The 22,414-nt window shown below is 41.1% G+C and overlaps 1 protein-coding gene across 13 annotated transcripts in view; it reads right to left on the bottom strand.

Moving 5' to 3' along the window:
- Positions 1–22,414, bottom strand: part of NEDD4L (neural precursor cell expressed, developmentally down-regulated 4-like, E3 ubiquitin protein ligase) — a 226,330-nt gene that overhangs the window by 113,576 nt on the left and 90,340 nt on the right. For 7 of the 13 annotated variants that reach the window (XM_014546927.1, XM_005875279.2, XM_005875282.2 and 4 more), the window contains 3 exons: positions 12,866–12,947; positions 10,379–10,417; positions 7,069–7,122 (listed from right to left, as the gene is read on the bottom strand). Coding sequence is in view for 8 of the 13 variants with exons in the window: in XM_005875279.2 (XP_005875341.2) it covers positions 7,069–7,122; positions 10,379–10,417; positions 12,866–12,947 (175 nt within the window). In the remaining 5 variants the exon portion in view is untranslated. Of the gene's footprint in view, positions 1–1,837; positions 2,202–7,068; positions 7,123–10,378; positions 10,418–11,730; positions 11,803–12,865; positions 12,948–22,414 lie in introns of those variants that run through there. The other 6 variants (XM_005875274.2, XM_005875276.2, XM_005875283.2 and 3 more) reach the window with 5 other exon arrangements.

Below are 22,414 nucleotides of genomic sequence, written 5' to 3'. Positions count from 1 at the left end.
TTTGTACCAACCATTTACAAAGGTATGTATGTGTACAAAAATACACCTTGAAAATGAAAACTACCATGTGCTGGACAGAATGTATTCTCCAGAAAGAGCTCTTGATTCTAGAACTTAAATTCCCAAATGCGAAGAAATTCGTTTTCCACTATAATAGTCCTCCCAAGCAAGTTGCGACAGCCCTTCTATGTAAGGTATACATAATTTTTACTATTTTCTATTTATGTTGTAATTACATTAGAAACTTCAAGGCAAATGAGACTTTAATTATATAAATCCATTTCTCCTTGATATCTAACTGCAAAAATAATTTTAAGACTTTGGTAATATATTTGAACAGTTATCAAAACTTTAGAAAATGCATTTTGCTTGTCAATTTTCCTGTGTTTGGAACTGTGCTGCCCAACAAAGCCTCTCCCTGCCATGATGGGTGAAGGTTAAAGGCTATTCTAATATCAAAATTCTATTGACATCTGAACCATTGTATAAAAATGGTATCGGTCCAGACCAAGAAAAAGCACTTCAACATTGCCTAACAAAGGGGTTAGAGATAATAAAAGGGCTATATGGAAGAGATAAGAAGAAACAGTTACATAATACCAAGAAAAAGATAATATTTGTATTTAGCATCTGATAACCTTTTCAAAGTGGTGAATACCAATGATAGAGCAGTGATAAAGTTCACTTGAATGGCCAAAAATATTTCTCAACTTAAAGCATAAAAGATGATTCCATTCTACAGTAATACTCAGTCATCCACTTTGAAAAGTCACAATTCACAGTAGAAACTCACACAAAGTCCTCCAGATATTTCATAATCATATCTTCAAACCAGTAATCACATGAAATTCAAGGGGGAAATTCCAATTCAAAATATAAGGAGTTTGTTCTCTTAAAAAAACATGTAACAGCTAAACTAATTATTACTAGTAAAAGAAAGCTCACCGATAAAACTTTTCATCCTATTATAAACTATGAAAGCTGCAGAGTCATCATTTGCCTAGTGGGGTTAGCAGCTGTTTTTCTGTACTCCATTTCACTGAAAAGGAGCAAGCAAGAACATAAGAGCAATAAAGGCCAAAATCTGTTCTAGAGCATCTGTTTCCACAGCTGGAGACAGAACACTTCCTATTCTATGTACAGCACCCCAGCTTAGACACTAGAGCAGGCAGTGTTAAGTTGCAGGCCATGCAATCTGACCATTAACCAGTCCCCAGTCAGTTTCACCTAGCTGAGACCCAACAGCCCATCTGGTTCAAAAATACATTTCTTACTGTCCCCCTCTTGTTCAGTACTCATGGGACCCAAATAAAGAGGATAAATGCTAATAGCTAGTGCCAACCCTCTACAGCAAAAATGCCATCAGGAAGAATTTGCTCACATTTTACATACACTTTAGTTTTGGGTGATATTCTCTTGCCTGTATTAGAACTACTGTAAAAGAGAAGTGCTGTCAGGCTATATTTGCAGGCAGCTTTTAAATGCACTTCCAACATCAACGTGTTGGGGCCTGGCAGATTAAAGTAATAAATTTTTAAATGCTTTTATGCATAAGGGGAAATGGGGGGGGGGTTGGATTTTCAAAACTGAGTTGTTGGAGGTTGAGGACATAAAGAAAAGGTATTTTTTGAAATGCTAACAAGTTTCATGGACCTCTACCAAACACCGGAGCACAAAGCAGCTCCCACAAGTCGGCCCAACTTCAGTTACACTGCCCCAAGCTGGGAAACTCCCGGAGGGAATAGTATGAAGTTTATTTTAATTGCGCTGCGGAGTAAGCTTTCTGGGCTTGAATTAGTCCTTTACGTCCCTCACATGGAAACACAAGCTAACTTACCGGTGCTCCAGCCAAGGTGGAGCCAGAGCTGGTGTCTGTACTCTCCTTGGGATCCTCATGAGATTCCTCGGGTCCGCGAGTCACAAGAATTCTGAAATGCTGCTGCCCTGCATTTTGGTCTTGCCTGATCTTAAACGTGCAGCCCTGACCCTGTGGCGTCCTTTCCACGGAATTCGTCCTGTGGATTTCGGGAGCCATCCTGCGGCCCCGAGGCGGCGTCTCCGGGTGTCCCAAGTGGCCCCGATCTTCCATGGGGCTGTTGTGCTCTGCTCGGGGCTGTGTGGGGTACGAGGTGCTCCTCTCAAGCCGGATACGGGGGTACCGCACCAACCTGTCCCCCTTCGTGCCCGTGAACCCAAAGTTGAAGTCACCACCCACACCAGGTGTGCCTGGAGGCGGCTGCTGCAGCTGGAAGACAAAGCACCGCTTCCCAGAACTTCCAGAAGCATCTGGTACGTGCTGCAGGGACCAGCGCCTGGGCTCCGGAGTTGAAGAGCTGCACAGTCCATCGGCCCCGAAGGGCTGCGTCAGCCTCACCTGGCGCATGTCGGCGCTGGAGGCTCGGTGCTGGATCCGGAGCCCGCCACCCTTGGGTCCCCGAGGCTCGGCCTCCTCACGGCCATCCGCAGGGACAGGACTCCGTGCTAGGTGGCCACACATGCCGTTCACTTGGGGGCCTAAACCCCTGGTGGCCCTGGGTGGAGAGTTCTCCGGGGTCTGGGACTTGGGGGGCTCCGTACAGCGGCCCAGAGACACCGACCCTGCGTCGCAGTCTAGACCCTCGGGTGGCCCGCACGTGTCCGGGGCCCCGTCGGCCGCTTTGCGCTGCAGCGAGATCTGCATGGACGAGCTGCGCGTGGGCCGCGCGTCCATGGGGCTCAGGAGCTGCGGGATGAACATGGACGTGCTGCGCTTGAGCGCGCCCACCGCTTCCTGCAGGCCTCCGTCCTCCGCGCGGTGGGCGCAGGGGTGAGGGCCGCTCCTCCGCGGCAGGGTGTGGAATGTCATGAGAAAGTCGTCTTCTCTCTCCTGGTCGAGGATCTCTGATTCAGGGGCTGTGTTGCTGCGACTGGAGCCAAAATGAAACCGAAGCCGATGGGCCATGGTGCCCAGGGGGGCAGGGAGGGAGAGGACGAGCGGCCACAACACGCCCGGCACTGCCAGAAGTCAAAAACCGAAGACACAAACTCCAAGAAAAAGCGTCCCATCTGCCAAACCTTTAGCACTGCGGCACCAAGAGCGACAGATAGCAGAAATAACCCAAGTGGCAAGCAGCATTCCAGGCATGATTGGATAAGAGCAAAAAGCTCTCATCCACACTGTGACAGAGGGTAGGATGGCCAGAACCACATGACCGCCGTCTCCCCCTCCAATGCCAGCCTGTGGACTTAGTGGAGTTTTCTCCCTCTCGCTCTCTCTCTTTTTTTTTAAACAGCAAGAGCCTGAAACACCACCTTCCCAGCTGCTGCTTTTTTCCATCAGACAGGAGTGGCCCCAGCAGGGAGCTCTCACAGCTGACTGGGGCAGCAGACACACTCCGAGCCACGCGGCTATAAATCTACCCGCATCACACTCACAGGACAGTTCTTTCCGAACGCAGCAGGCACTGGGCGCTCTAACCACGCGAGACCTGGCACTGAAAACACCAGCACACACGGCACTTCCCCACCTCCCCGCAGGACCGAATGACGAACAGCAAAAATGCCTTGGCTCTAGGAAAACCCTTTCACAAGCCTCGGAGGTTATGTTCCTGTTATTTATGATATCACCACACTACCCGCATGGAATGCAAACTAATAAAAGGTACTATAAATACAGTTACACACCCCACAGAATTAGTGTCCCTTTAATGCTAAATAATTAGACCGTGATCTACAAGTCACAAAATAGCTAAGGGCAAGGGGCACAAATATTCACACTGCCAGTTAGTGGTCCGCCTCCTGTTACTATAACCCTTTTCAGTTAGAAGGGAGGGTGTGTGTGTGTGTGTGTGTTGTGTGTGTGTGTAACTCTCACACGATATACTGTCAGAGAGGGAAGTACCAGAGAAAAGGGACCCAGCTGGAGAAAACATTTCTCTCATATGCCAGATAAGGGGAAAAAACAACTACCCGCCCCCCTCAACAAAAGGAAGGAAAATTGAAGAAGGGAGAACATGTGCTTTTCGTAGTAAGTTAACTTAAATACCATACAGAAAAAAAGCTGCCCAGAGCCAACTTTTCCAGTGAGAAGTCAGCAATATTAACATGGTTGGGATACTAGCATGGAATCTTGCTATTTCTGCAAAGGGCCAAAAAGGAGCTAAAAAAGAAAACTAAAGGTCCACATTAAAAAAACTGTCATCAGATTTGTAAACTTGGATATATTCTGGGTGTTTTAAATGAACTATTTTCCATGATCCAGAAACATTGGTTATTTAACAAAGAGGTTTATTTAGGAAGGAGTATAAAAAAAATAGGAGGGGAAAATACCAAGCTGCAAAAAGTGAAAAAAAGTTTATTTTAAAATCCGCAAAGCATGATTTTGTCAACAGCTCTGGAGATGAGGGTATGAGGGATTAAACCTGTGTTTACATACATGCAAACCTGTTTTCTAAAGGCATGTGTTTTAAACGCTAGAAATGATCTCTATGAGAGAAATGGAAGCTAGTTTGTTTAGTGCTAAAACTGCCAAGTTCTGCCCTAGCTGGTTTGGCTCAGTGGCTAGAGCGTCAGCCTGTGGACTGAAGGGTCCTGGGTTCGATTCCGGTCAAGGGCACATGGTTGTGGGCTTGATTCCCTAGTGTGGGGCATGTGGGAGGAAGCCGGTCGATGATTCTCTCTCATCACTGGTGTTTCTCTCTCTCCCTCTCCCTTCCTCTCTGAAATCAATAAAAATCTAAAACAAACAATCATAAAAAAAAACTGCCTAGTACCACCATAGTCATGTATTCTCTTAGCTAGATTAATGGCCAAAGAGAAAAACACCAGCAGTGACAACACTACAGTTGGCCTGGGGCAAAACTAGGTATTAATATAATCAAATAGTTTTTCAGATAAAGTTTGTATTCACACAGGATTTCTTAGAGCTCTGCATTCAAAGCACTTAAGGGTTTGGAAGTATATTTGGGCCCCATGGCAAGGTCATCTCAACAAGTCATTGTGTTAGATAATGGGAATGAGAAACAAATTTGTTAAAGTAAATTTCTCTTAATAAAGAAAATTAAGTCATGAATTAAACACATCTGACAGGCAATTTTTCCTCAAATTTGACCCTGCCTTCACCTTAAAGAAGTGTTATTATACTCAATAAATGAGTATGCATCTGTGACTCCAGGGACAACTGTCATTTTGCTGAGCACTGCCTAACTCACAGTCTTTGCTGGATGAGAGAGGGGGTTCTAAGACCTCCACCCTCAGCAGACTCTCCCATTCAATTTAAAAAGAAAATAACTTCAGACACACAGCAAAACTGATTTAGTTATGTAGTACAACTAATTATCACCCAAGGTAAAAATAAGGCTGAGTTCCATGCAAAGCCACCAATAACCTAAATACATTTTTAATAGAAAAGATATCATGAGGGTAGGCCAGAATATGTTGGTTCTCTAATTTGGAAAATAACAGCAAGCATAGATTAGACACACAACCAAATTCTATAATCGGGGTGAGGAGCCTGGTTATTTGCCACCACTGGCCTGAGACAAGGGGACAGCAGTTTCCACCAGGGCACTGCCGACTGCCGTGTCTAAATCATGCCCGGGCTCTAGACCTCACCTCTCTCAATGGCAAGGTCAGGGAGGTAAGCCAGTTGTGTTATAAGGCTTCTCCAGACCAAATATTCTAATCTCAAGCTATTTAAAAATTTATTCAGTTGAATTCTACATCAGGAACGCTTCATAAGAATATTCATTTTAACAAGCCCCCAACAAAACAAAACAAAACAAAAAACGTAAGTTTCAGGGAAAGTAAATTTGAGTGACAACTGACTACACTGAATTATAATACGTCTTCTGAGAGTACCTTAAAAGCTGGCACATGGCCGGGCCGGTGTGGCTCAATAAATTTATTCAGTTGAATTCTACATCAGGAACGCTTCATAAGAATATTCATTTTAACAAGCCCCAAACAAAACAAAACAAAACAAAAAACGTAAGTTTCAGGGAAAGTAAATTTGAGTGACAACTGACTACACTGAATTATAATACCTCTTCTGAGAGTACCTTAAAAGCTGGCACATGGCTGGGCCGGTGTGGCTCAATGGTTGAGCGTCGACCCATGAACCAGGAGGTTGCGGTTCGATTCCCAGTCAGGGCACATGCCCGGGTTGTGGGCTCAGTCCCCAGCAAGGGGTATGCAGGAGGCAGCTGATCAATGATTCTCTCTCATCATTGATATTTCTATATCTCTCTCCCTCTCCATCTTTGAAAGCAATAAAAAAAAATATTTTTTAAAGCGCTAGCACATAACTGAAAGTTCATTTTCATAGTTGGAACAGTTGACTCACAGGTACTCAATGTTTACATTCTAATTAGGTAACGGGCAAAATGCTTCAAGCCAGATTTGCTTCTGAAATTCCATTTCTAAAATGAAATCTTAATTTTATCACACACACACGTTTATAGATATATACTATAACTGTATCTTACCTATCTATCAATCTCTATATAAAATGTTAGTTTGTTATCAGTCTCATGCCTCAGGCATATCTTTAGTTCTTTAAAGATACTTTCTACTAATTTCCCTTGAGAAAGTACCACTTTTAAAATACAGCTTAATTTTACCTGCTAAATATAGATTCACTTTTTGCTCTCTACTGTTAATTAGATTTGGGTTTCCCCAAGGAGGGTCACAATAGATTCACGATTGGATAGGTGACAGTAGTGCGGTCTGGCTCATATTTTAAATCCCTGAAAGGTTTATTTATATGAGCGATGGCCTCTTTCCAGATTTGCCCATCATTCTGTATTCCCAACAGAGTGTAAGTAAGCATATGGTTTGATATATCATCAGTGTGACTTTCACTAATATTAAGTATGATAAAAACATTTGCATATACAAATAAAATTTCTGTCCTAGCCATACGAAAATATTTGTTAGAACCATGAGTTTGTAATGGAACAAAAATAAAGCCATGGGTTAGAGGCATATATACTGTCAGAAGTACAACATAAACACAGTTTTTAAAGCAGCAGCTGTAAAACTAAATTTTTTTTAAAAATGAAGCAAAAATAAAAACTGAGACCCACTTACCAATCTGTTCTCATCAAATACTTCAAAGAGGAGTCTGTGATTAGATGGATTTACCTATAGAGACATAAATGGTACTTCAGAATGGGCAGAAACAATTGAAAGGATGAAATAAGAGATAAAGAATGGAATGCTTATAATGTACCCAAATCAAATGTGTAATCTTAACAAGTGTCTTCTTCTGAAAATCCTATATCTACTAAATCAAGTCATCTGTTTATTTCTATATTGTTCTGTGCCCAATACTGAGGTATATTAGAAGAAAATGCTTTTAGCTGCTTTTCTAACATTAGAAAGGATAATTCTGAATAGTTTTAAAGCGTTTTTCAAACTCCTCTACAAAAGGTACGCTCATGTTTCTGGACCAGCAATTTTCAACTAAAATTCTTTGGCACACCAAAAAAATATACTTTTTGCTGATGTGACCCAAAAAAGGTATAATTTTGATTCACTCCAGATGGCTATTGTTGTGCTGGCTGCTGTCATTTTTTTATTTGACAATCTAAGGGAAAAGAAGTCAGTGCTTCTGACTAAATAGGTATTGCAGGTTTGAAAAATTCTTACGGCACACTGGTTGAAAATTGCTGCTTTAGACCAAGGCTACATCTTCACAAGGTCTATGCCTGAGGGTAGCTCTTAGGCCTAATCAAAACAACAACAATAATATAATAGCAATAATTAAAATAATGACAAAATAGTAAAAAAAGCCATTCACTACATAGTGCTTATTTTCCAGGCACGATCTTCTCATTAAATATCAAAAACACATGATCTCCTTTAATACTGACCGAAAACCTATGATGTGTTAACTGTCACCACAATCTTACAAATGAGGGGCTGAGACCATGAGGGTGTAGTAACTTGCCTAAGGGCCCACAGCTACTATGCAAGGCAACCAGAGCCCCCACCAGGTCTGGCCTGCTTGTCTCCAGAGCCCAGGCTTTAAACAATTAGAGAGACAAAGAGAAAAAAGATGTGCTCCCCTTACAACAAACACGGGGTCAATGTCAAAGCTACTAGGCTTTCAATGTCTTTTTGCTTCTTTCTGTCTCTCTACCAAAATCTCCCCCAAATGGCAGGAATCATCACTCAGACTCCAGTATCATTTCGTGAGTACCAGCCACATGTGAGACATGGTGGTAGGTGTTTTCATTTATACTATCACATGTAAATTCTGGAAACAGCCCCCTTGAGCGAGGACTTTCTCTCCTATGTAAGCGACAAGGAACCTACAGAGGAGGTGAGTCCTCAGGTAGCTTTTACAGGTTCATAAAGGCTGCATGTTGTAGAGCCCGAGATGGGACCATGTCTACTATCACAAGTCTCGGCTGCTTCGTGATGGAAAATGGAATGGAATAACATCTGATATACAGAGCAGAGAGCACGACTTGTACTTGTGGCCCCCTGGCCTGCCCTCAGAGGCCTAGTGAGGGAACAAGCAGACGGACGGAGGGTTTAGTGTCTAGGCTCTATGAAGGCCTGAGCTGCTGGTCAGGGCACCCACAGGCCATGGCAGGAGCCAACACACAGTAGGCAGGCAATACAATTTGTGAGATGAATAAAACAAAGGCCTTTTTGTAAAAATCCAAGAAAAATAAGAGTTTACATATGTAGCCAAGATTAGTTGAAAAAAATTTTGGAAGTACTAACATTTACATAAATGTGGCCAGGGTGTTAAACTGAAAGGGGTCTAAGTAATTTGGAGTTTTACAAGTGGAAAGCTTACTAAAGGCCAATAACGTCAATGTGCCCCCATTAGCTTTTCAGTTCTTCATGAAGTAATTTTAAATATATCTGGTCAAGGCTACACATAGGATCTCATCAAGTATTAGGATATCAATGCCATGCCTGGCTGGTGTGGCTCAGTGGTTGAGCATTGACCTATGAACCATTAAGTCAATTCTTGGTCAAGAAACATGCCTGGGTTGTGGGCCCCGGGGCGTGCAGGAGGCAGCCGGTCAATAATTCTCTCTCATCATTGATGTTTCTATCTCTTTCTCCCTCTCCCTTCCTCTCTAAAAGCAATAAAAAAATATATATTAAAAAAATCAATGCCATATTTCAGCTCTGAATATAATAGAACACATGTATCTAGTGATCTAAGTTTGGAGCCCATAAAATACTATTGTGATTGAAAGAAGAAATTAGGACCAATTACAATGTCTACTGATTATATTGTTGTTTGGGAACCTACACTAATCAAAATGTCTCATCTAGAACAATTCTGAAGGTAAAGAGTAGTTTTTAATACCACAGCTATACAATGAAAATATATTCATTTTGAAGAGGAAAAAATACACCTTTTCTTTCTATTACATAGCTGAGCGGTTTAATATTTTCAAAATTTCAGTATAAAAAAACCAGCAACCACCACAAATAGTATTCTCTGTTAATTCACAGAATCCAGCCATTTCTACATATAGCTCTTCTGGGTATCTACAATAATAAAAGCGTAATATACAAATTGATCAAAGAGCAGAACAACCATCCGGACAACCTTCCGGACAACCACGCTATGACAGGCACTGGTGCCAAGCCAGCCAAGGCGGGTGCGATGTGATTGGTCAGGGAGCCCCGCCATTGCCCCACGATCACCCCACAGAGGGAGGCCCAGGCCACTGGCCAGAGGGGTGATCTATCAGGGGGGTAGGGGGTTGCGGAGGGGGGCCTCCGAAGAACCGGGGGCGTGTGGCGGCGGACCAGGGCAGTGCCAGGCGAAGGTGGGTGCGCAGGCAGGGAAGGAAGGCCTACCCTTGCACGAATTTTGTGCATCAGGCCTCTAGTTAAATATAAAAGGTTAAGGAAATTTTACCTAATTCGGTGATATTTAAATTCCAGAAGTAGTTTTATACTACACATATACACTCACACTAAATATTTGAATTACAAAATTTTCCTTCATTACTGGAACATACTTGATAAAATGTAGGCTTCTTTTTAATCATGTTGCCTCTATTGTTTTATCCTATCTCTAAAATAATTCATAACCTATATCTCTAGAAGTAAACTAGTGTTTTAATGGTATTTTGCCTTATTATTAAAGAAAATTTTTAATAGAAAGGCTAAAATATATTTGGATAGCTTTCTTTTTATTTCCCTAAAACATTTCCAAATAAAACAAGTCAGATTTCGTTACCACTCGTCACAGTCTTTGAAAATTTGGGGCACATTAGGAGGCTACCCAACCGATTCTCATACTGAAAGAAATTTCACAATAAAAATTTAACAGCTTTCATTCAATATGAATCTATTAGGATAATATATCAATCTAGTTATCAATAACAAGTGTTACCAAAAAAAATGAAAAACTTACTCTAAAATAAAATTCTTCATTCCATTTTGGGTTCAGCGTCTGGAAGAGAAAGTATCTTGTAATACCTTTTACAGTCTTTGAAACTTTAGCAGTTACTAGTACAACACAGTCCACATATTTGCTTAACCATTTTTCTGATTTAAAAAAGAGCTGAGAAAGTCTCAAAATGGCAAAAAAAGAAGCATTTAGTCAATTATTTGAGACTATTCTATAAACCAAACTAGGAGGGGCACAGATAATTTATAGACAAAAAAAACATAAATTGCAAGCTATCAATCAGAAGGAATAACATTGGGGACCTGTAAAAAGCCATCATCATGAAGATAGAAATATATCTTTTAAGAAATTAAAATTGATATAGTTACCCTATCCAGAAGGAGATAAATTTTGTTCCCTTCCCTCAACCTGTGTGCTACAAAAATCCGTTTTGGAGAGAAGTGAAGCAGGTGGTAGGAAGGTGAAAGTGCTCACTACTTATATAAATACTCGAATCTGAAGAACATTCTTTAGGAACAATATTGATGATCATATCATATAACAAGAAAAAATATCTGCCAGTTATAAACCTAAAGTAAATTATTTTTCCCCCAAATAACAGGTTTAAAAATATTCTTCTCCCTATCCTTCCATCTTTCTCTCCATCCACCTCCCTATCAATCCATTTAAATATATATCACACAGAACATGGAAAGGATATTTTGTCCTAAGCACAGGATATATATATATTTGTGCATTTTGGACATGCATAACACTCTTAAATAAATACATGTCTTTAAAATTATGTGTAAAAATTTGAGACTGAGAAATCACAACCTCACCTATGGCTACAGATACTCTGCATTCAGAATATTTTCTTTTATTAACCGATTTCCTTTAACATACTAGTGCAGGAAGAAGCAAATAATAATAACAACAACAACACAATGCACATAAAAAATAAAAAACACAATTTGTATAACACTGAACTGGCATTTTTAAAAATCAGCACTATCCCCACCCACAACTCAACAGTAAATCCAACCCTAAATAGTGGATTTCATATTTTTAGCTAAGAATGGAGCGGGGATGGTGATGGGAGACAGGATGGTGATGGAAGAGAGGAGGAGGGAGGGGAGATGGTGCCAGGCAGCCAGGGAGAGGCAGGGCAGGCCCAGGCGTGCCATGGGCTGCAGCAGCCCTGGGGACCAGCTTCATAGAAATGTAGCGGGGAGGAAGCAAAGGACAGGTAAGGGAAGAAAACAACAACAACGTGAGACCACAGAACAGCATGAAAGACCCCGGCACCGGGCCGGGCGGAGAGGAGAATGAAAGCAGTTCATAAACCCCAGCGAACACAGCGCAGTAATACTAACCAGGAGGCTGGCTGCCAAGCAGGCAGAGCAGCCCCAGCCATGCAGCTGCACCTCTACCGTGGAGCGGAGGGAGGAGGAGGGCCTCCCTTCGCAAGAAAACACATTTCAATATCGCAAATCACCGCCTCGGTGGCTCTGGTTCTCTGCTCCCTCCGCCTTCGGCTTGCCTTCCCTGCAAGGCGGCCTCCCTCTCCACTGATAACCAAACCAGTGACAGCGCCTAGCACAGCAAACAATGGCCTCCGTCCTTCGCAGGCATCCTCCCCACTAATCAAAACATTTTTAATGCCAGGCCGAATGCCAGGTGGAGGGCACGCTACAGCTGCTGTTTCTTACACAAAATGACCTGGTCATGGAGCCCAGGCGTCTGCACAATAGCAGGAGAGTTACCATTTTTTAAAAAAGCCATCAAACTCTCCAGGAAATGCTTATCACAGTGTTATCTAACTACCCAAAGGTAGCAAGGGAAAAATAATAGTAATGTGTAAATAACACCGAAGCATGAAGAATAACAGCATTTTGGATTTTAAAAAAGCATCTTCAACAAATGTCCTAAATATGGAGCAAATATTTCACATTATATTCCATGGAGATAGATGAATTAAAATACAATTAGGAAAACATCTTTAATGAAATCATATGTGTGAAATTTAGAAAAGTAAAACATATGCACATAAACATAGTTTTATTATTAATGTTTTTTATTTGTTTTCTTGTAGCTAAACAAGTATTTTGCTTCTTTGGAAATTCTTGTTTCAAGATAAACCATCCCCTTTGTGCCTACCAATTCCCCACACAACTCTATTTCATTAAATGTATTTTAAATTATTTTAAATTTCTTTATGAAAAATAATAAGCCAACAAGAACAAATCTTGTTTTGCTATATTCTTTTCCTGGGAAAAAATTGCTACTTGTAATAATACTTATTTTAAGAATACTGTTTTGTACAATCATTTAACTAAAAGCAAGAAACATATTTTGGATTAACACTGAATTTATAGGTTTAATACTGGAAAATGCTTAAAAAATATTTCCATCTTAATCTTAAAATATAAACTTCAACAGACCCAAAATACATAATCTAATTGGGTTAAATTATGGCTTAAATGAAATTTAATTAGGATGGACACCTACCTTTTTAATTGTTTTTGTCTGCACCAAAGCAAGTTCTCTATTCTCATCTGCTACATACAATGAAAGTTTCACGTATGGATCACTGTAAGAAAATATTTAAGTTTTAATCAGATTATACTTTTCATTTAAAAATTATTAAAAAAATTAAATTAGCCAAAACCTAAATGAAAATGCAAATATCAGTTAATAACCCAGCTTATGTAAATTCCACAAACTAAGCAATAACATTTTCAACATACCTCCTAAGTAAATATACAAAGAAGTTTCTATCAACGAGAGTTGATGTCTATTTAGAAGCAAAATATCACAAAACTCAGATTCTAACTTTAAAGATAATCTTCCCTATTAACTCAAAATATTTAAACCGCCATCATTTTTTTCCTAAACAGATTTCAAGAAAAAATATTAAAAAGCATACAAAATGTGTTCAGATTAGCAAAATCTAGCTAGAAAATTTAGTTCATGTCTTATTTACTAGTATATTCTGATTTCCACATTTATGTACAAATTATTTTTCTTTTAGTGAAGGAAAATAAATTGTTCATCTAAACCAGGGATAGGGTACCTGACGTCTGGCCCGAGGGCTGTATAAGCCCCTTGAAATAATTTTGTTTGGCCCTGCCAAGGCATTAGGGCTGAGTTAATTGTTTGACCAAATATAGCAGGCTAACTTTTAAGTTGATAATTTTGTATGGCCCACGAATTATGTTATAAATATCCAAATGGCCCTTGGCAGAAAAAAGGTTCCCAACCCTGATCTAAACCAACAACTATCATCTTACAATTAAAACAGAAACAAAAACTCAAAAACAAAGAACTAAGGCCCAGAAAGTCAGGGAGATTTGCCTAAATTTACAGATTTCAGTAGAGTCTAGATTAAATTTCAGATTTCCTGACTACAAATCCCAGAGTTTTTATTACTTCCTTAGGAAATTGAAAACTTTTATTGAGAAGTGTACTGAAAGGATTGCTTACTGTGAACTATCTATCTACTAAGGGTGTGATAAATCCACTCACATTTTCTAATTTTGGTAACCTGGGATAGCTCAAATCTAGTCAAACTATCACTTTATAAGAATTTGTGATCCAAGGTCTCATTTCACACACGAGACCCTGAAAATCATAGAAAGGGCTCCCATGGTCACTCATCTAACTATCTATAGCTGACAAATTACTTCTACTCTATTTGAGAATTATCCTTTAGCGGCTATACCATGACTATAAACACTTATTTTGCAACTTTCAGGACATTTCCAAAGATTACAGAGTATTGTTAAATGCTTAAGAATATATAGATTTTTATTTGATACTTTGCAAATATGCCATGAAATCCTTTAAGGAAAGAGAAAGGTGTGATAAAATGTAAAGTTTGGAAGTAACAGGACTATGCTCAATATCCCAAAAACAAAAATCAAAAGTTAGTGGAGAAAAAATATACATAGCCTTGATTATGGTATTTATTATCCATAAAATACGTCTTAATGTAAGCTACAACACATCTTTAAAAAAAAAAGCAACAGAATTTGCTCAGTTATATTCTAAAGGTTCTGGTTTAGAGGAAGGCTTGATTCAAGAACGTCACTTCTTTAATAGGGACATCGACATTTTCTTTTGTGGACACCTACAGCCTTAGAATAAAGATGAATCGGGAAATAGATCTAATCCAGGTTTAAAGACCCTAAGAGCACTTTCCTAATCAGTCTTGGGGTGATGATTTAGGAGTCAGTGGCTATGTGGTTCTTAGACTTGGGCAGATCAGAACTGCCTGGGAGAGGGGGTAGTTAAAATATAGATTGCTGAGCTTCAACCCCAAAGACCCCTAAAGATCTAGTAGATTTGTGGTGGGATCCTAGAATTTGTATTTCTGACAAATTCCCAGTGATTCCAATGCTCTTGGATCCAGGAACCACAGTTGAAAACCAGTGTTCTAGAAGGTTTTTAAAAAGAGTATTTTTTTTAGCTATAGAAACTAATACTCTATTTCCAGCCACCAAGCTATTGCTATAAGAAAAAAAAAAAAAAAAAAAAAAAGGGAACCAGGCCTGATATCTCTTTCTCAAGAACAAGTTCCCAGAATGCCTCGGAGGTACATTCACAGGCAAGTGCATGCGCGCACACACACAAAACAACACACACAAGCCCACATTACAGAGAACTCTATAAACTCTGCTGACTGTGTTTTCATGTCCCTCGGCTATCATGATTGCTGCCTATTATATAACTGCAATAAAGAGCTAAGCATTCCCTTTAATAGAACATCCACATTCTTCTACTAATCATTGACCTCATTTTGTGTCCCCTGAACAGTTTACAGCAAGTGCCACATGCACTTGGGGGTGAGAGTGGGGTCTCTACGTCTGGGGCAGTGGGCCTCAGCTGTAACAAGGACAGCATGCCTGGGCGTGTCCTGACGTGCTCATCCAGTACAAGTAGGGACTGGAGTGTCTACATGGAAGATCAACCAAGAAACTCCTGGAAGAGAGAACCAAAGACCAAGGTGTGGGAGCAGGATACAAGTTCAAGGGGTGGGAACACAGGGCCTAGGATGGGCTGGTTAAAGGGCAGGAAGACCCAAGTTCAAGGGTGGTGCTGGTGGGAGCTGCCCAGACTGGTCTCAGGTGATGGTACAACAGTACCATTCACACTGACAAATATTTACCGAGTATTGACTACATTCCAAGGACTTTGCTAGGAGCACACACAAGTGCTAGTGAGCTGGGGGAAAAGGGGGGGGGGGCAAAAAAGGGTGAAATCAACAAAGGTCATAAATGGACATCAATGCATAGCCCTACTTAGCCCAGCTGAGTGAAAATGACTGCACCTTCCCGTTTCAGCAAGGTGAAAGCTGGAGCACAAAGCTGAGATGTGGGTCAGGACATCAGGAATTAGAACATGAGCAGGAAGATGTCAGAGTAGCCTGAACAGGAATCAGTTCTACCGCAACTATCAGCACAACTGGCACCAGCACCACCATGACCACAGTCCCAGCACCCAGTCACCACAAAGGATCCAGTCCTAGCCTGGCATACGCGAGGTAATTACTTGCGTATCTTATTTGATCCTCACTGCAAGATTATGAAGTTGGCAGAATTTTCAGATGAGAAAATGAGACAGACATCAAGCAGGTTAATCAGTAAGTAAGGGAGATGGGAAGGGAGGGATACAGCATGCTTGCTTCAGAATCTGGCTCCCTGAGTGCATGAACACAGCCTTGCCTCACACACTACCTCGGACTACCAAGAGGGCTGGCTGGAAGGAATGTCTAGAGGCAGAAGCTTCTAGTATTCTGCCATGTTGGAAGACATTTTGGATGAGACTGCTATTATGATACATTCTTTATCTTATCTGTGGTAGGAGAAGGAACCAAACGCCTGAGTTAAGTGTCTACCTTTGGGGAAGGCCACACATTGAGATATCATCTTGTCAACACTCCAAATAACTAGCTGTGTAACCTTGGACATGTCACTTTAGTGCTGTGAACCTTCATTTCCATCTCTCCAAATAAGGGGGTTGGACTAAATCATGGTTTTCGAACTACAGAGCTTCAGTTCTACATAACTATCTCAGGATAACTACCATTCCACCATAATCTGTTTCATATTTTTGGCTTCCATTTCAGAAATTTTTTTTGGACAGAGTTTTAGAACTTAATAAAATAAAATAAAATAATATACTGAATCTCAGAACAATTCGAACTTGTTTCTCGTCATTCATAAGAACTAGAGCCCACTCCATCCTGGGTAAACAAAGAACTTCCTAGATATATAGGAGCAAGAAGGAATAAGACCCTACCCTCTACCAAGAGGTTTTCTCCATCAGGACATAGAGCAGGGGTGGGCAAACTTTTTGACTCGAGGGCCACAATGGGTTCTTAAACTGGACCGGAGGGCCGGAACAAAAGCATGGATGGAGTGTTTGTGTGAACTAATATAAATTCAAAGTAAGCATCATTACATAAAAGGGTACGGTCTTTTTTTTTTTTTTAGTTTTATTCATTTCAAGCGGGTCGGATTCGGCCCGCGGGCCGTAGTTTGCCCACGGCTGACATAGAGCCACAGTTTTGAGTATGACAGACTACTCTTGACCATCACCAGGCTGATATTTCCCTACACATATTATCAGCGTCTCATCAGCTTACCTATTAGGTATGAAAACCATATCACCTAAGCAACAAGCAAAAACAAAATGATGTGTTTTTGTGTCTGGGGCAAGTCTAAGGGTCAGTGAACCTCACCACCAGCTTCTTCTCAAATGCGTGCATGCTGTTTTAAGACATGATGGCCTTTGTTTCTGAACATGATACTCTGCAGGGGTGGTAAAAGGGAGAATTCAGTTCCCAGGGACTTTCCACACCAGTCCACATGAGCCCTCGGATAAACACCCGAGTTCTGGAAGAACCCTCTGCCCCTGAATCTATACCTCACAGATCCTCAACATATCCCCTACCTTGGCTGCAAAAGGTCAGCCAAGTCCTGAGGTCAACGGTTAGCTATGTTGGCGATGACTTCCCCCTGCTAAAGCTTCAGAATGTTTAGGGAGACACACAAGAAGCTCATCAGCAACTACTATTATTATAGATACAGGACACAGGCATAGAGAGCTCTGGTTTTCATGTGACTCCCTTTTGCACTGTTGTAAGATTGTTGTTGTTAATCTTTAATACATAATACTTTTATAACAAAACAAAACAGGCAGGCATGGAAAGCAGGCAGGAAGAAGACCCTGACCATTTCCACTGGAGTCTCAACTCTCAGCTTCACCAACCTCTGAGTGACCTTCAGACAGTCACTTTATCACTCTTAACTTCAGAATGCTTTGAATGAAATGGGAATGACAACTCCTAACTCAGAGAGTTATTGTAAGGATCAAAGAAAATAATGTATTAATTTAGCACCCAGCTCAGCACCAAACACAGAGTACATGTGCCCTATTGATGACACCCATGCTAACTGGGATTCTAGTCTTTTTTCTCTTGTAAGACATTTGAGCATCTCTGTTACTCCTTCTGACCACTCACTTCTGCTGTGATTGCTGATTTGATCTGCCACCGATTACCTCGTAGTACAGACTGGGTGCCGCTAATCCCAGCAAACTAAGTTTTCCCTGCTTTCTCATTACTTATACTGTGTGGAAGCCTCCTGGGGATCTGGGTGGAGATGCTCAAACTAGTCATCTTACTTACAACAAAGTTCACCTGAATTCACGCTTGGCAACTAGCCGCACTGTCCCCGTGGCTGGTATCCAGTACAATTCAGTGCGAACAGTAACATTACTCTCTAAGAAGCTCAATGCTTTGTGAATTAGAAGAGAAATTCTATTTTGCAAACCTTTTGTTTTTCTCTGCATAGTACCTACTTAGACATCACATTCTTTCTTTTCAGCCTTTAAAAGAAAACAACAAACTGATATTAGGATTCAAACAATAGTCTTTTTACTGAGTGCCTACCATATTCCAGACAAGGGCACAAGCATGGAAAATAAAAGACAGTCCTGCCACCATGTGAACTGGGCACACAGAAGTATAGAAATGACTGTGGCAGTGAGCCAAGAATGTACCCTGGAACACAACACTGCTGCGCTCCTGACCGTGCGCACGCCTGAGTCACCTGTCATCAGGTACCTGATTCCACCCCAGGCCTGCTAGATCACAGTCTTTGGGTTGAGACCTGGAAAACTTCACTTACCAAGAGTTCTAGGTGATTCGTATGCACTGGGCCATCCGGCCCCCACCCCTGCCAGAGGAGTTTCTGAAGCCAAGACAGGAGGGCCAAGAGCAGGGTGAGAGTTTTCCAGAGGGAAGAGTATAGGCAAAGGCCCAGTAGCAGGCTGCAGGACTTGGGGAGAAAAGGTAGCTGGAGAGGGAGCCCCAGCTCAAATCACAAGGAACTTATATGCAATTAAAGAGCAGGCCATCGTCCTTGGGCTCAACCTGGCTCCCCCTGTGTATGGCTGTATGCTTCTGAAAAACTTATAAAGTCCCTGTGGGCCTAACTTTCGCCATCTACATAATGGGGATATTAGCAGGACATCCTTTATAAGGAGGCTGGTAGGAAGATTAAAATTATAATACTGTCTGACATGTAGTGAGCACTCAATAAATGTTAGCCACAGTTGCCACCACCATCATCACCATCATGCGGTTGTTGAAATAGGAAAACTCATGATCAGCCTGGTTACTGGGAGATGAAGCAGTGGGCAGGGAGACCAGTGGGAAGACTTTTGCACCAAAGAGTGAGAAAGATTTCAACAGAGGCAGTGAGGATCAAGAAGAAAGAATTGGGAGCACACCCAAAGGTGTACTCAAAAGAAGTGGGTAGGCAAATAAGCATGGTGAGTAGGTTAGGAGGAGAGGTTGGAGCCCACACCAACCTCCAGCTCTTAGGCCTGGATAACTACGTGCAGTCTCAAGCTATGAAGTGGTACTGGTGCTTCAATCTCTTATTACACAGGCAACATCACCCACAGAAGAGCAGGGTGCACCACAGACAAAGCAGCCCTTACCATTCCGGCAGACTGAATTCCAAGGCATTGCTTACAGCCTCGCTTTTATAACTGGAGTTCTTTTACAGAGCTCTCTAGATAAATTAGGCCTTCACATAAGGGGCTCTGGGATCTCTTGTTCCATGTCTGTGGTGATGTGTTTGTATGTAAGTCTGCAAGGGCCTAACACTAATGCTCTGGCATCACAAAATCTTAATGATTTAGTGTTATTTAAACTCTAAGTCTCAAAGTTAGAATTGGCCTCCAAATCTCGATGTCTAGGTTGGGAGCGAGAAAACACAAACCAAGTCCTGAAGGATCTTAGGTTCCTGCGTAGTTTTCACTAAGTATATAAAGTCCAGAGGAAAAAATACCTAGGAAATTCAAGCTGCCCACTCACAAACAAGAAACCTCATCTGTACACAAAAGATTACTTCTGAGACGGAAAAAATAGAATGGTGACATCACCTTATCTTGGACACATGAGCCACTCCAGAACCTGCATGAACTCAATGGCTAGAAGACAAGTCCTGTTACCTGGAATGAAATCTTAAAAAGTCTAACAGATGCCAAGATGCTCAACAAAAATGCCACAAGTACCTGCTCTCTTATGAGAAGTCACCAAAAGACCTTGGTCAAAAGCCCATCCTGATTTTGCAAAAAGAGAATTGTAATTATTCTCAACACAGAATTCTGCTTCCCCTCTCTGAGACCCTCTGGTTATCTCTAATAGAGACTGAAGGACTACAGGCTTACACTGATTTCCAACTAGGTTTATTTCATTTTTTATTACGTTTATTGGGGTGACATTGGTCAACATGAACATGCAGGTTTCAGGTGTCGGTTTCTATGTTACAAGAGCTGTATATTACACCGTGTGCCCACCACCCAACGTCAAATCTTCTCCTGTAACCATGTTCAACTAGGTTTAAAGAATTCAGAGAGGGTTCTCATTCCACCTCCATCACCATTAAGCAACATTTTCTGGATCTGCTCACTGCTCACTCTCCTGGGACACACCAAACAAAGACAGTCCGTCTTGATGCATCGTTAATGGTGTGATACTTGACCTTCTCCATCTGACTCAATGAAGTGTTCCATGACAAATCAGAATGTGTCAAGGCTAGTCCTTTTGCAATGATTATTCACTCATTGTTATCAGACTAAATAGTCTTTGCTGAGATCCACATATTTTAAAGAAGGCAGGACAGTGAGGAGGAGGAGGAGAGAAGGGGGAGAAAGGCAGAAGTTGCCTCCACTGGGCAAAGCATTCAAGGTGGATTATGTTCAGATTGCAGCCAAGTTGGAAGGACACTGCCTTGACCGTAAGCTCTAAAGATGTCCTTCCAAGATACTTGGATATCACAAGAATAATATAGGGCTTCATTTTTCAACCATTTTTTTTCCTTTTAAGGAAACAACTCAACCATATTCTAAAAGAAGCAATAATTCCTTCCTGTAAATGCAGTTGCTCAATAGGGACAGCCTGCACAAGGACTGTGTCTTTACTCATTACTACACGGGTAATGTAGAATGTTACATAGCACCAGAGATCAAATTTATTTTGACTACCTGATGTATTTGACACACTGAGACTTCCCTAACCCAGAAAATTTCATTGAAAAACCTGTTTTGTAGGTTTCCTCATTCTTTTCCACTTTTACTATTATAGCCAGTGTTACACAAATTACTGATAAAGAAATAACACAAAACACAAAATAAGGAAAAAACTACCTAGATAGTATGAGAGAAGAAATAAAACATATGTACATATGCAATCATATTGAAACTGAAATTTTCATCTAATATTATCAAAGACACAAAAAAGTTATCACTTTCTAAAGAGAGGCAGATATTTTAATACTCTACTACTTGAAATAAATTATTATATGTTTTCTGGAAAGTCAGATGGCAGGATGTATAAAAAACATTCATAGTGTTGTTGCCTTTGATCAACAAATCTAGGCCAGGGGTGGGTAACCTTTTTTCTGCCAAGGGCCATTTGGATATTTATAAAATCACTTATGGGCCATACAAAATTATCAACTTAAAAATTATGTTGCTATGGAAACAGTTCCTAGATTTATTAATTTTGAGTCCCACCTGTGGTTGTCTTGGCAGGGCCAGACCAAATGATACAGCCTTTGGGCCAGACATTCCCCACCCCTGCTCTAGACCAATAGAGAAGTGATTACATAAATCATAGTATAATCATGGGCTAGAATATCATAAAACATTAAAATTATGTTTTCAACAAATATTTTTAAGTGGGAAAAATAATCATGGTATAATATTCAGGAATAAGCAGGATCTAAAAAATGTGACTAACTGTATAATATATGAAAGCAATTGAGAAAAACATAGCTAAAGTTAATAGTTGTTCTTTCTAGATAAGTTTATGAATTATGTTTATTTTCTTCTTTTTTTTATATATATTTTATTGATTTTTTACAGAGAGGAAGGGAGAGAGATAGAGAGTTAGAAACATCGATGAGAGAGAAACATCGATCAGCTGCCTCCTGCACATCTCCTACTGGGGATGTGCCCGCAACCCAGGTACATGCCCTTGACCGGAATCGAACCTGGGACCTTTCAGTCCACAGGCCGACGCTCTATCCACTGAGCCAAACCGGTTTCAGCTTATTTTCTTCTTTGTGGTTATTTTTTTCTCTAAATTTTCTACTGTTGAGCAAGGTTAAAACACAGATTACTTAGCCCCACCCCAGAGTTTCCCATTCAGATCTGAGATAGGAGCCGCTAATCTGCATTTGTAACAATTTGTTCATCTGGACACCTCACTTTGGGAACCACTAGGATTCCATCTTTTCCTCTTTCTCCAGGGTCCAGTACAATGAGCTCATTCATTCAGCACTTCTGCCCCCACTTAGCCTATCACTCCTGAGAGGGTAGAAGGAGGGTACAGCTTCAAGTCTGCTGGAGGCCAGGGGCTTTGCCTTGCCTGGTGGGTTCACTCTGGCTGCTTGACCCCATGCTTACTGGGGTCATAGGAAGGGCAACCTACAAGCCTACCTATAACTATAACTTACCTGTTAGCACCACTTTCTGTTT

Source organism: Myotis brandtii, unplaced genomic scaffold, assembly GCF_000412655.1.
Source record: "Myotis brandtii unplaced genomic scaffold, ASM41265v1 scaffold457, whole genome shotgun sequence".
Classification (NCBI taxonomy): domain Eukaryota; kingdom Metazoa; phylum Chordata; class Mammalia; order Chiroptera; family Vespertilionidae; genus Myotis; species Myotis brandtii.
Note: the sequence above shows the minus strand (reverse complement) of the source record. Positions and strands in the feature narration are given on the sequence as shown.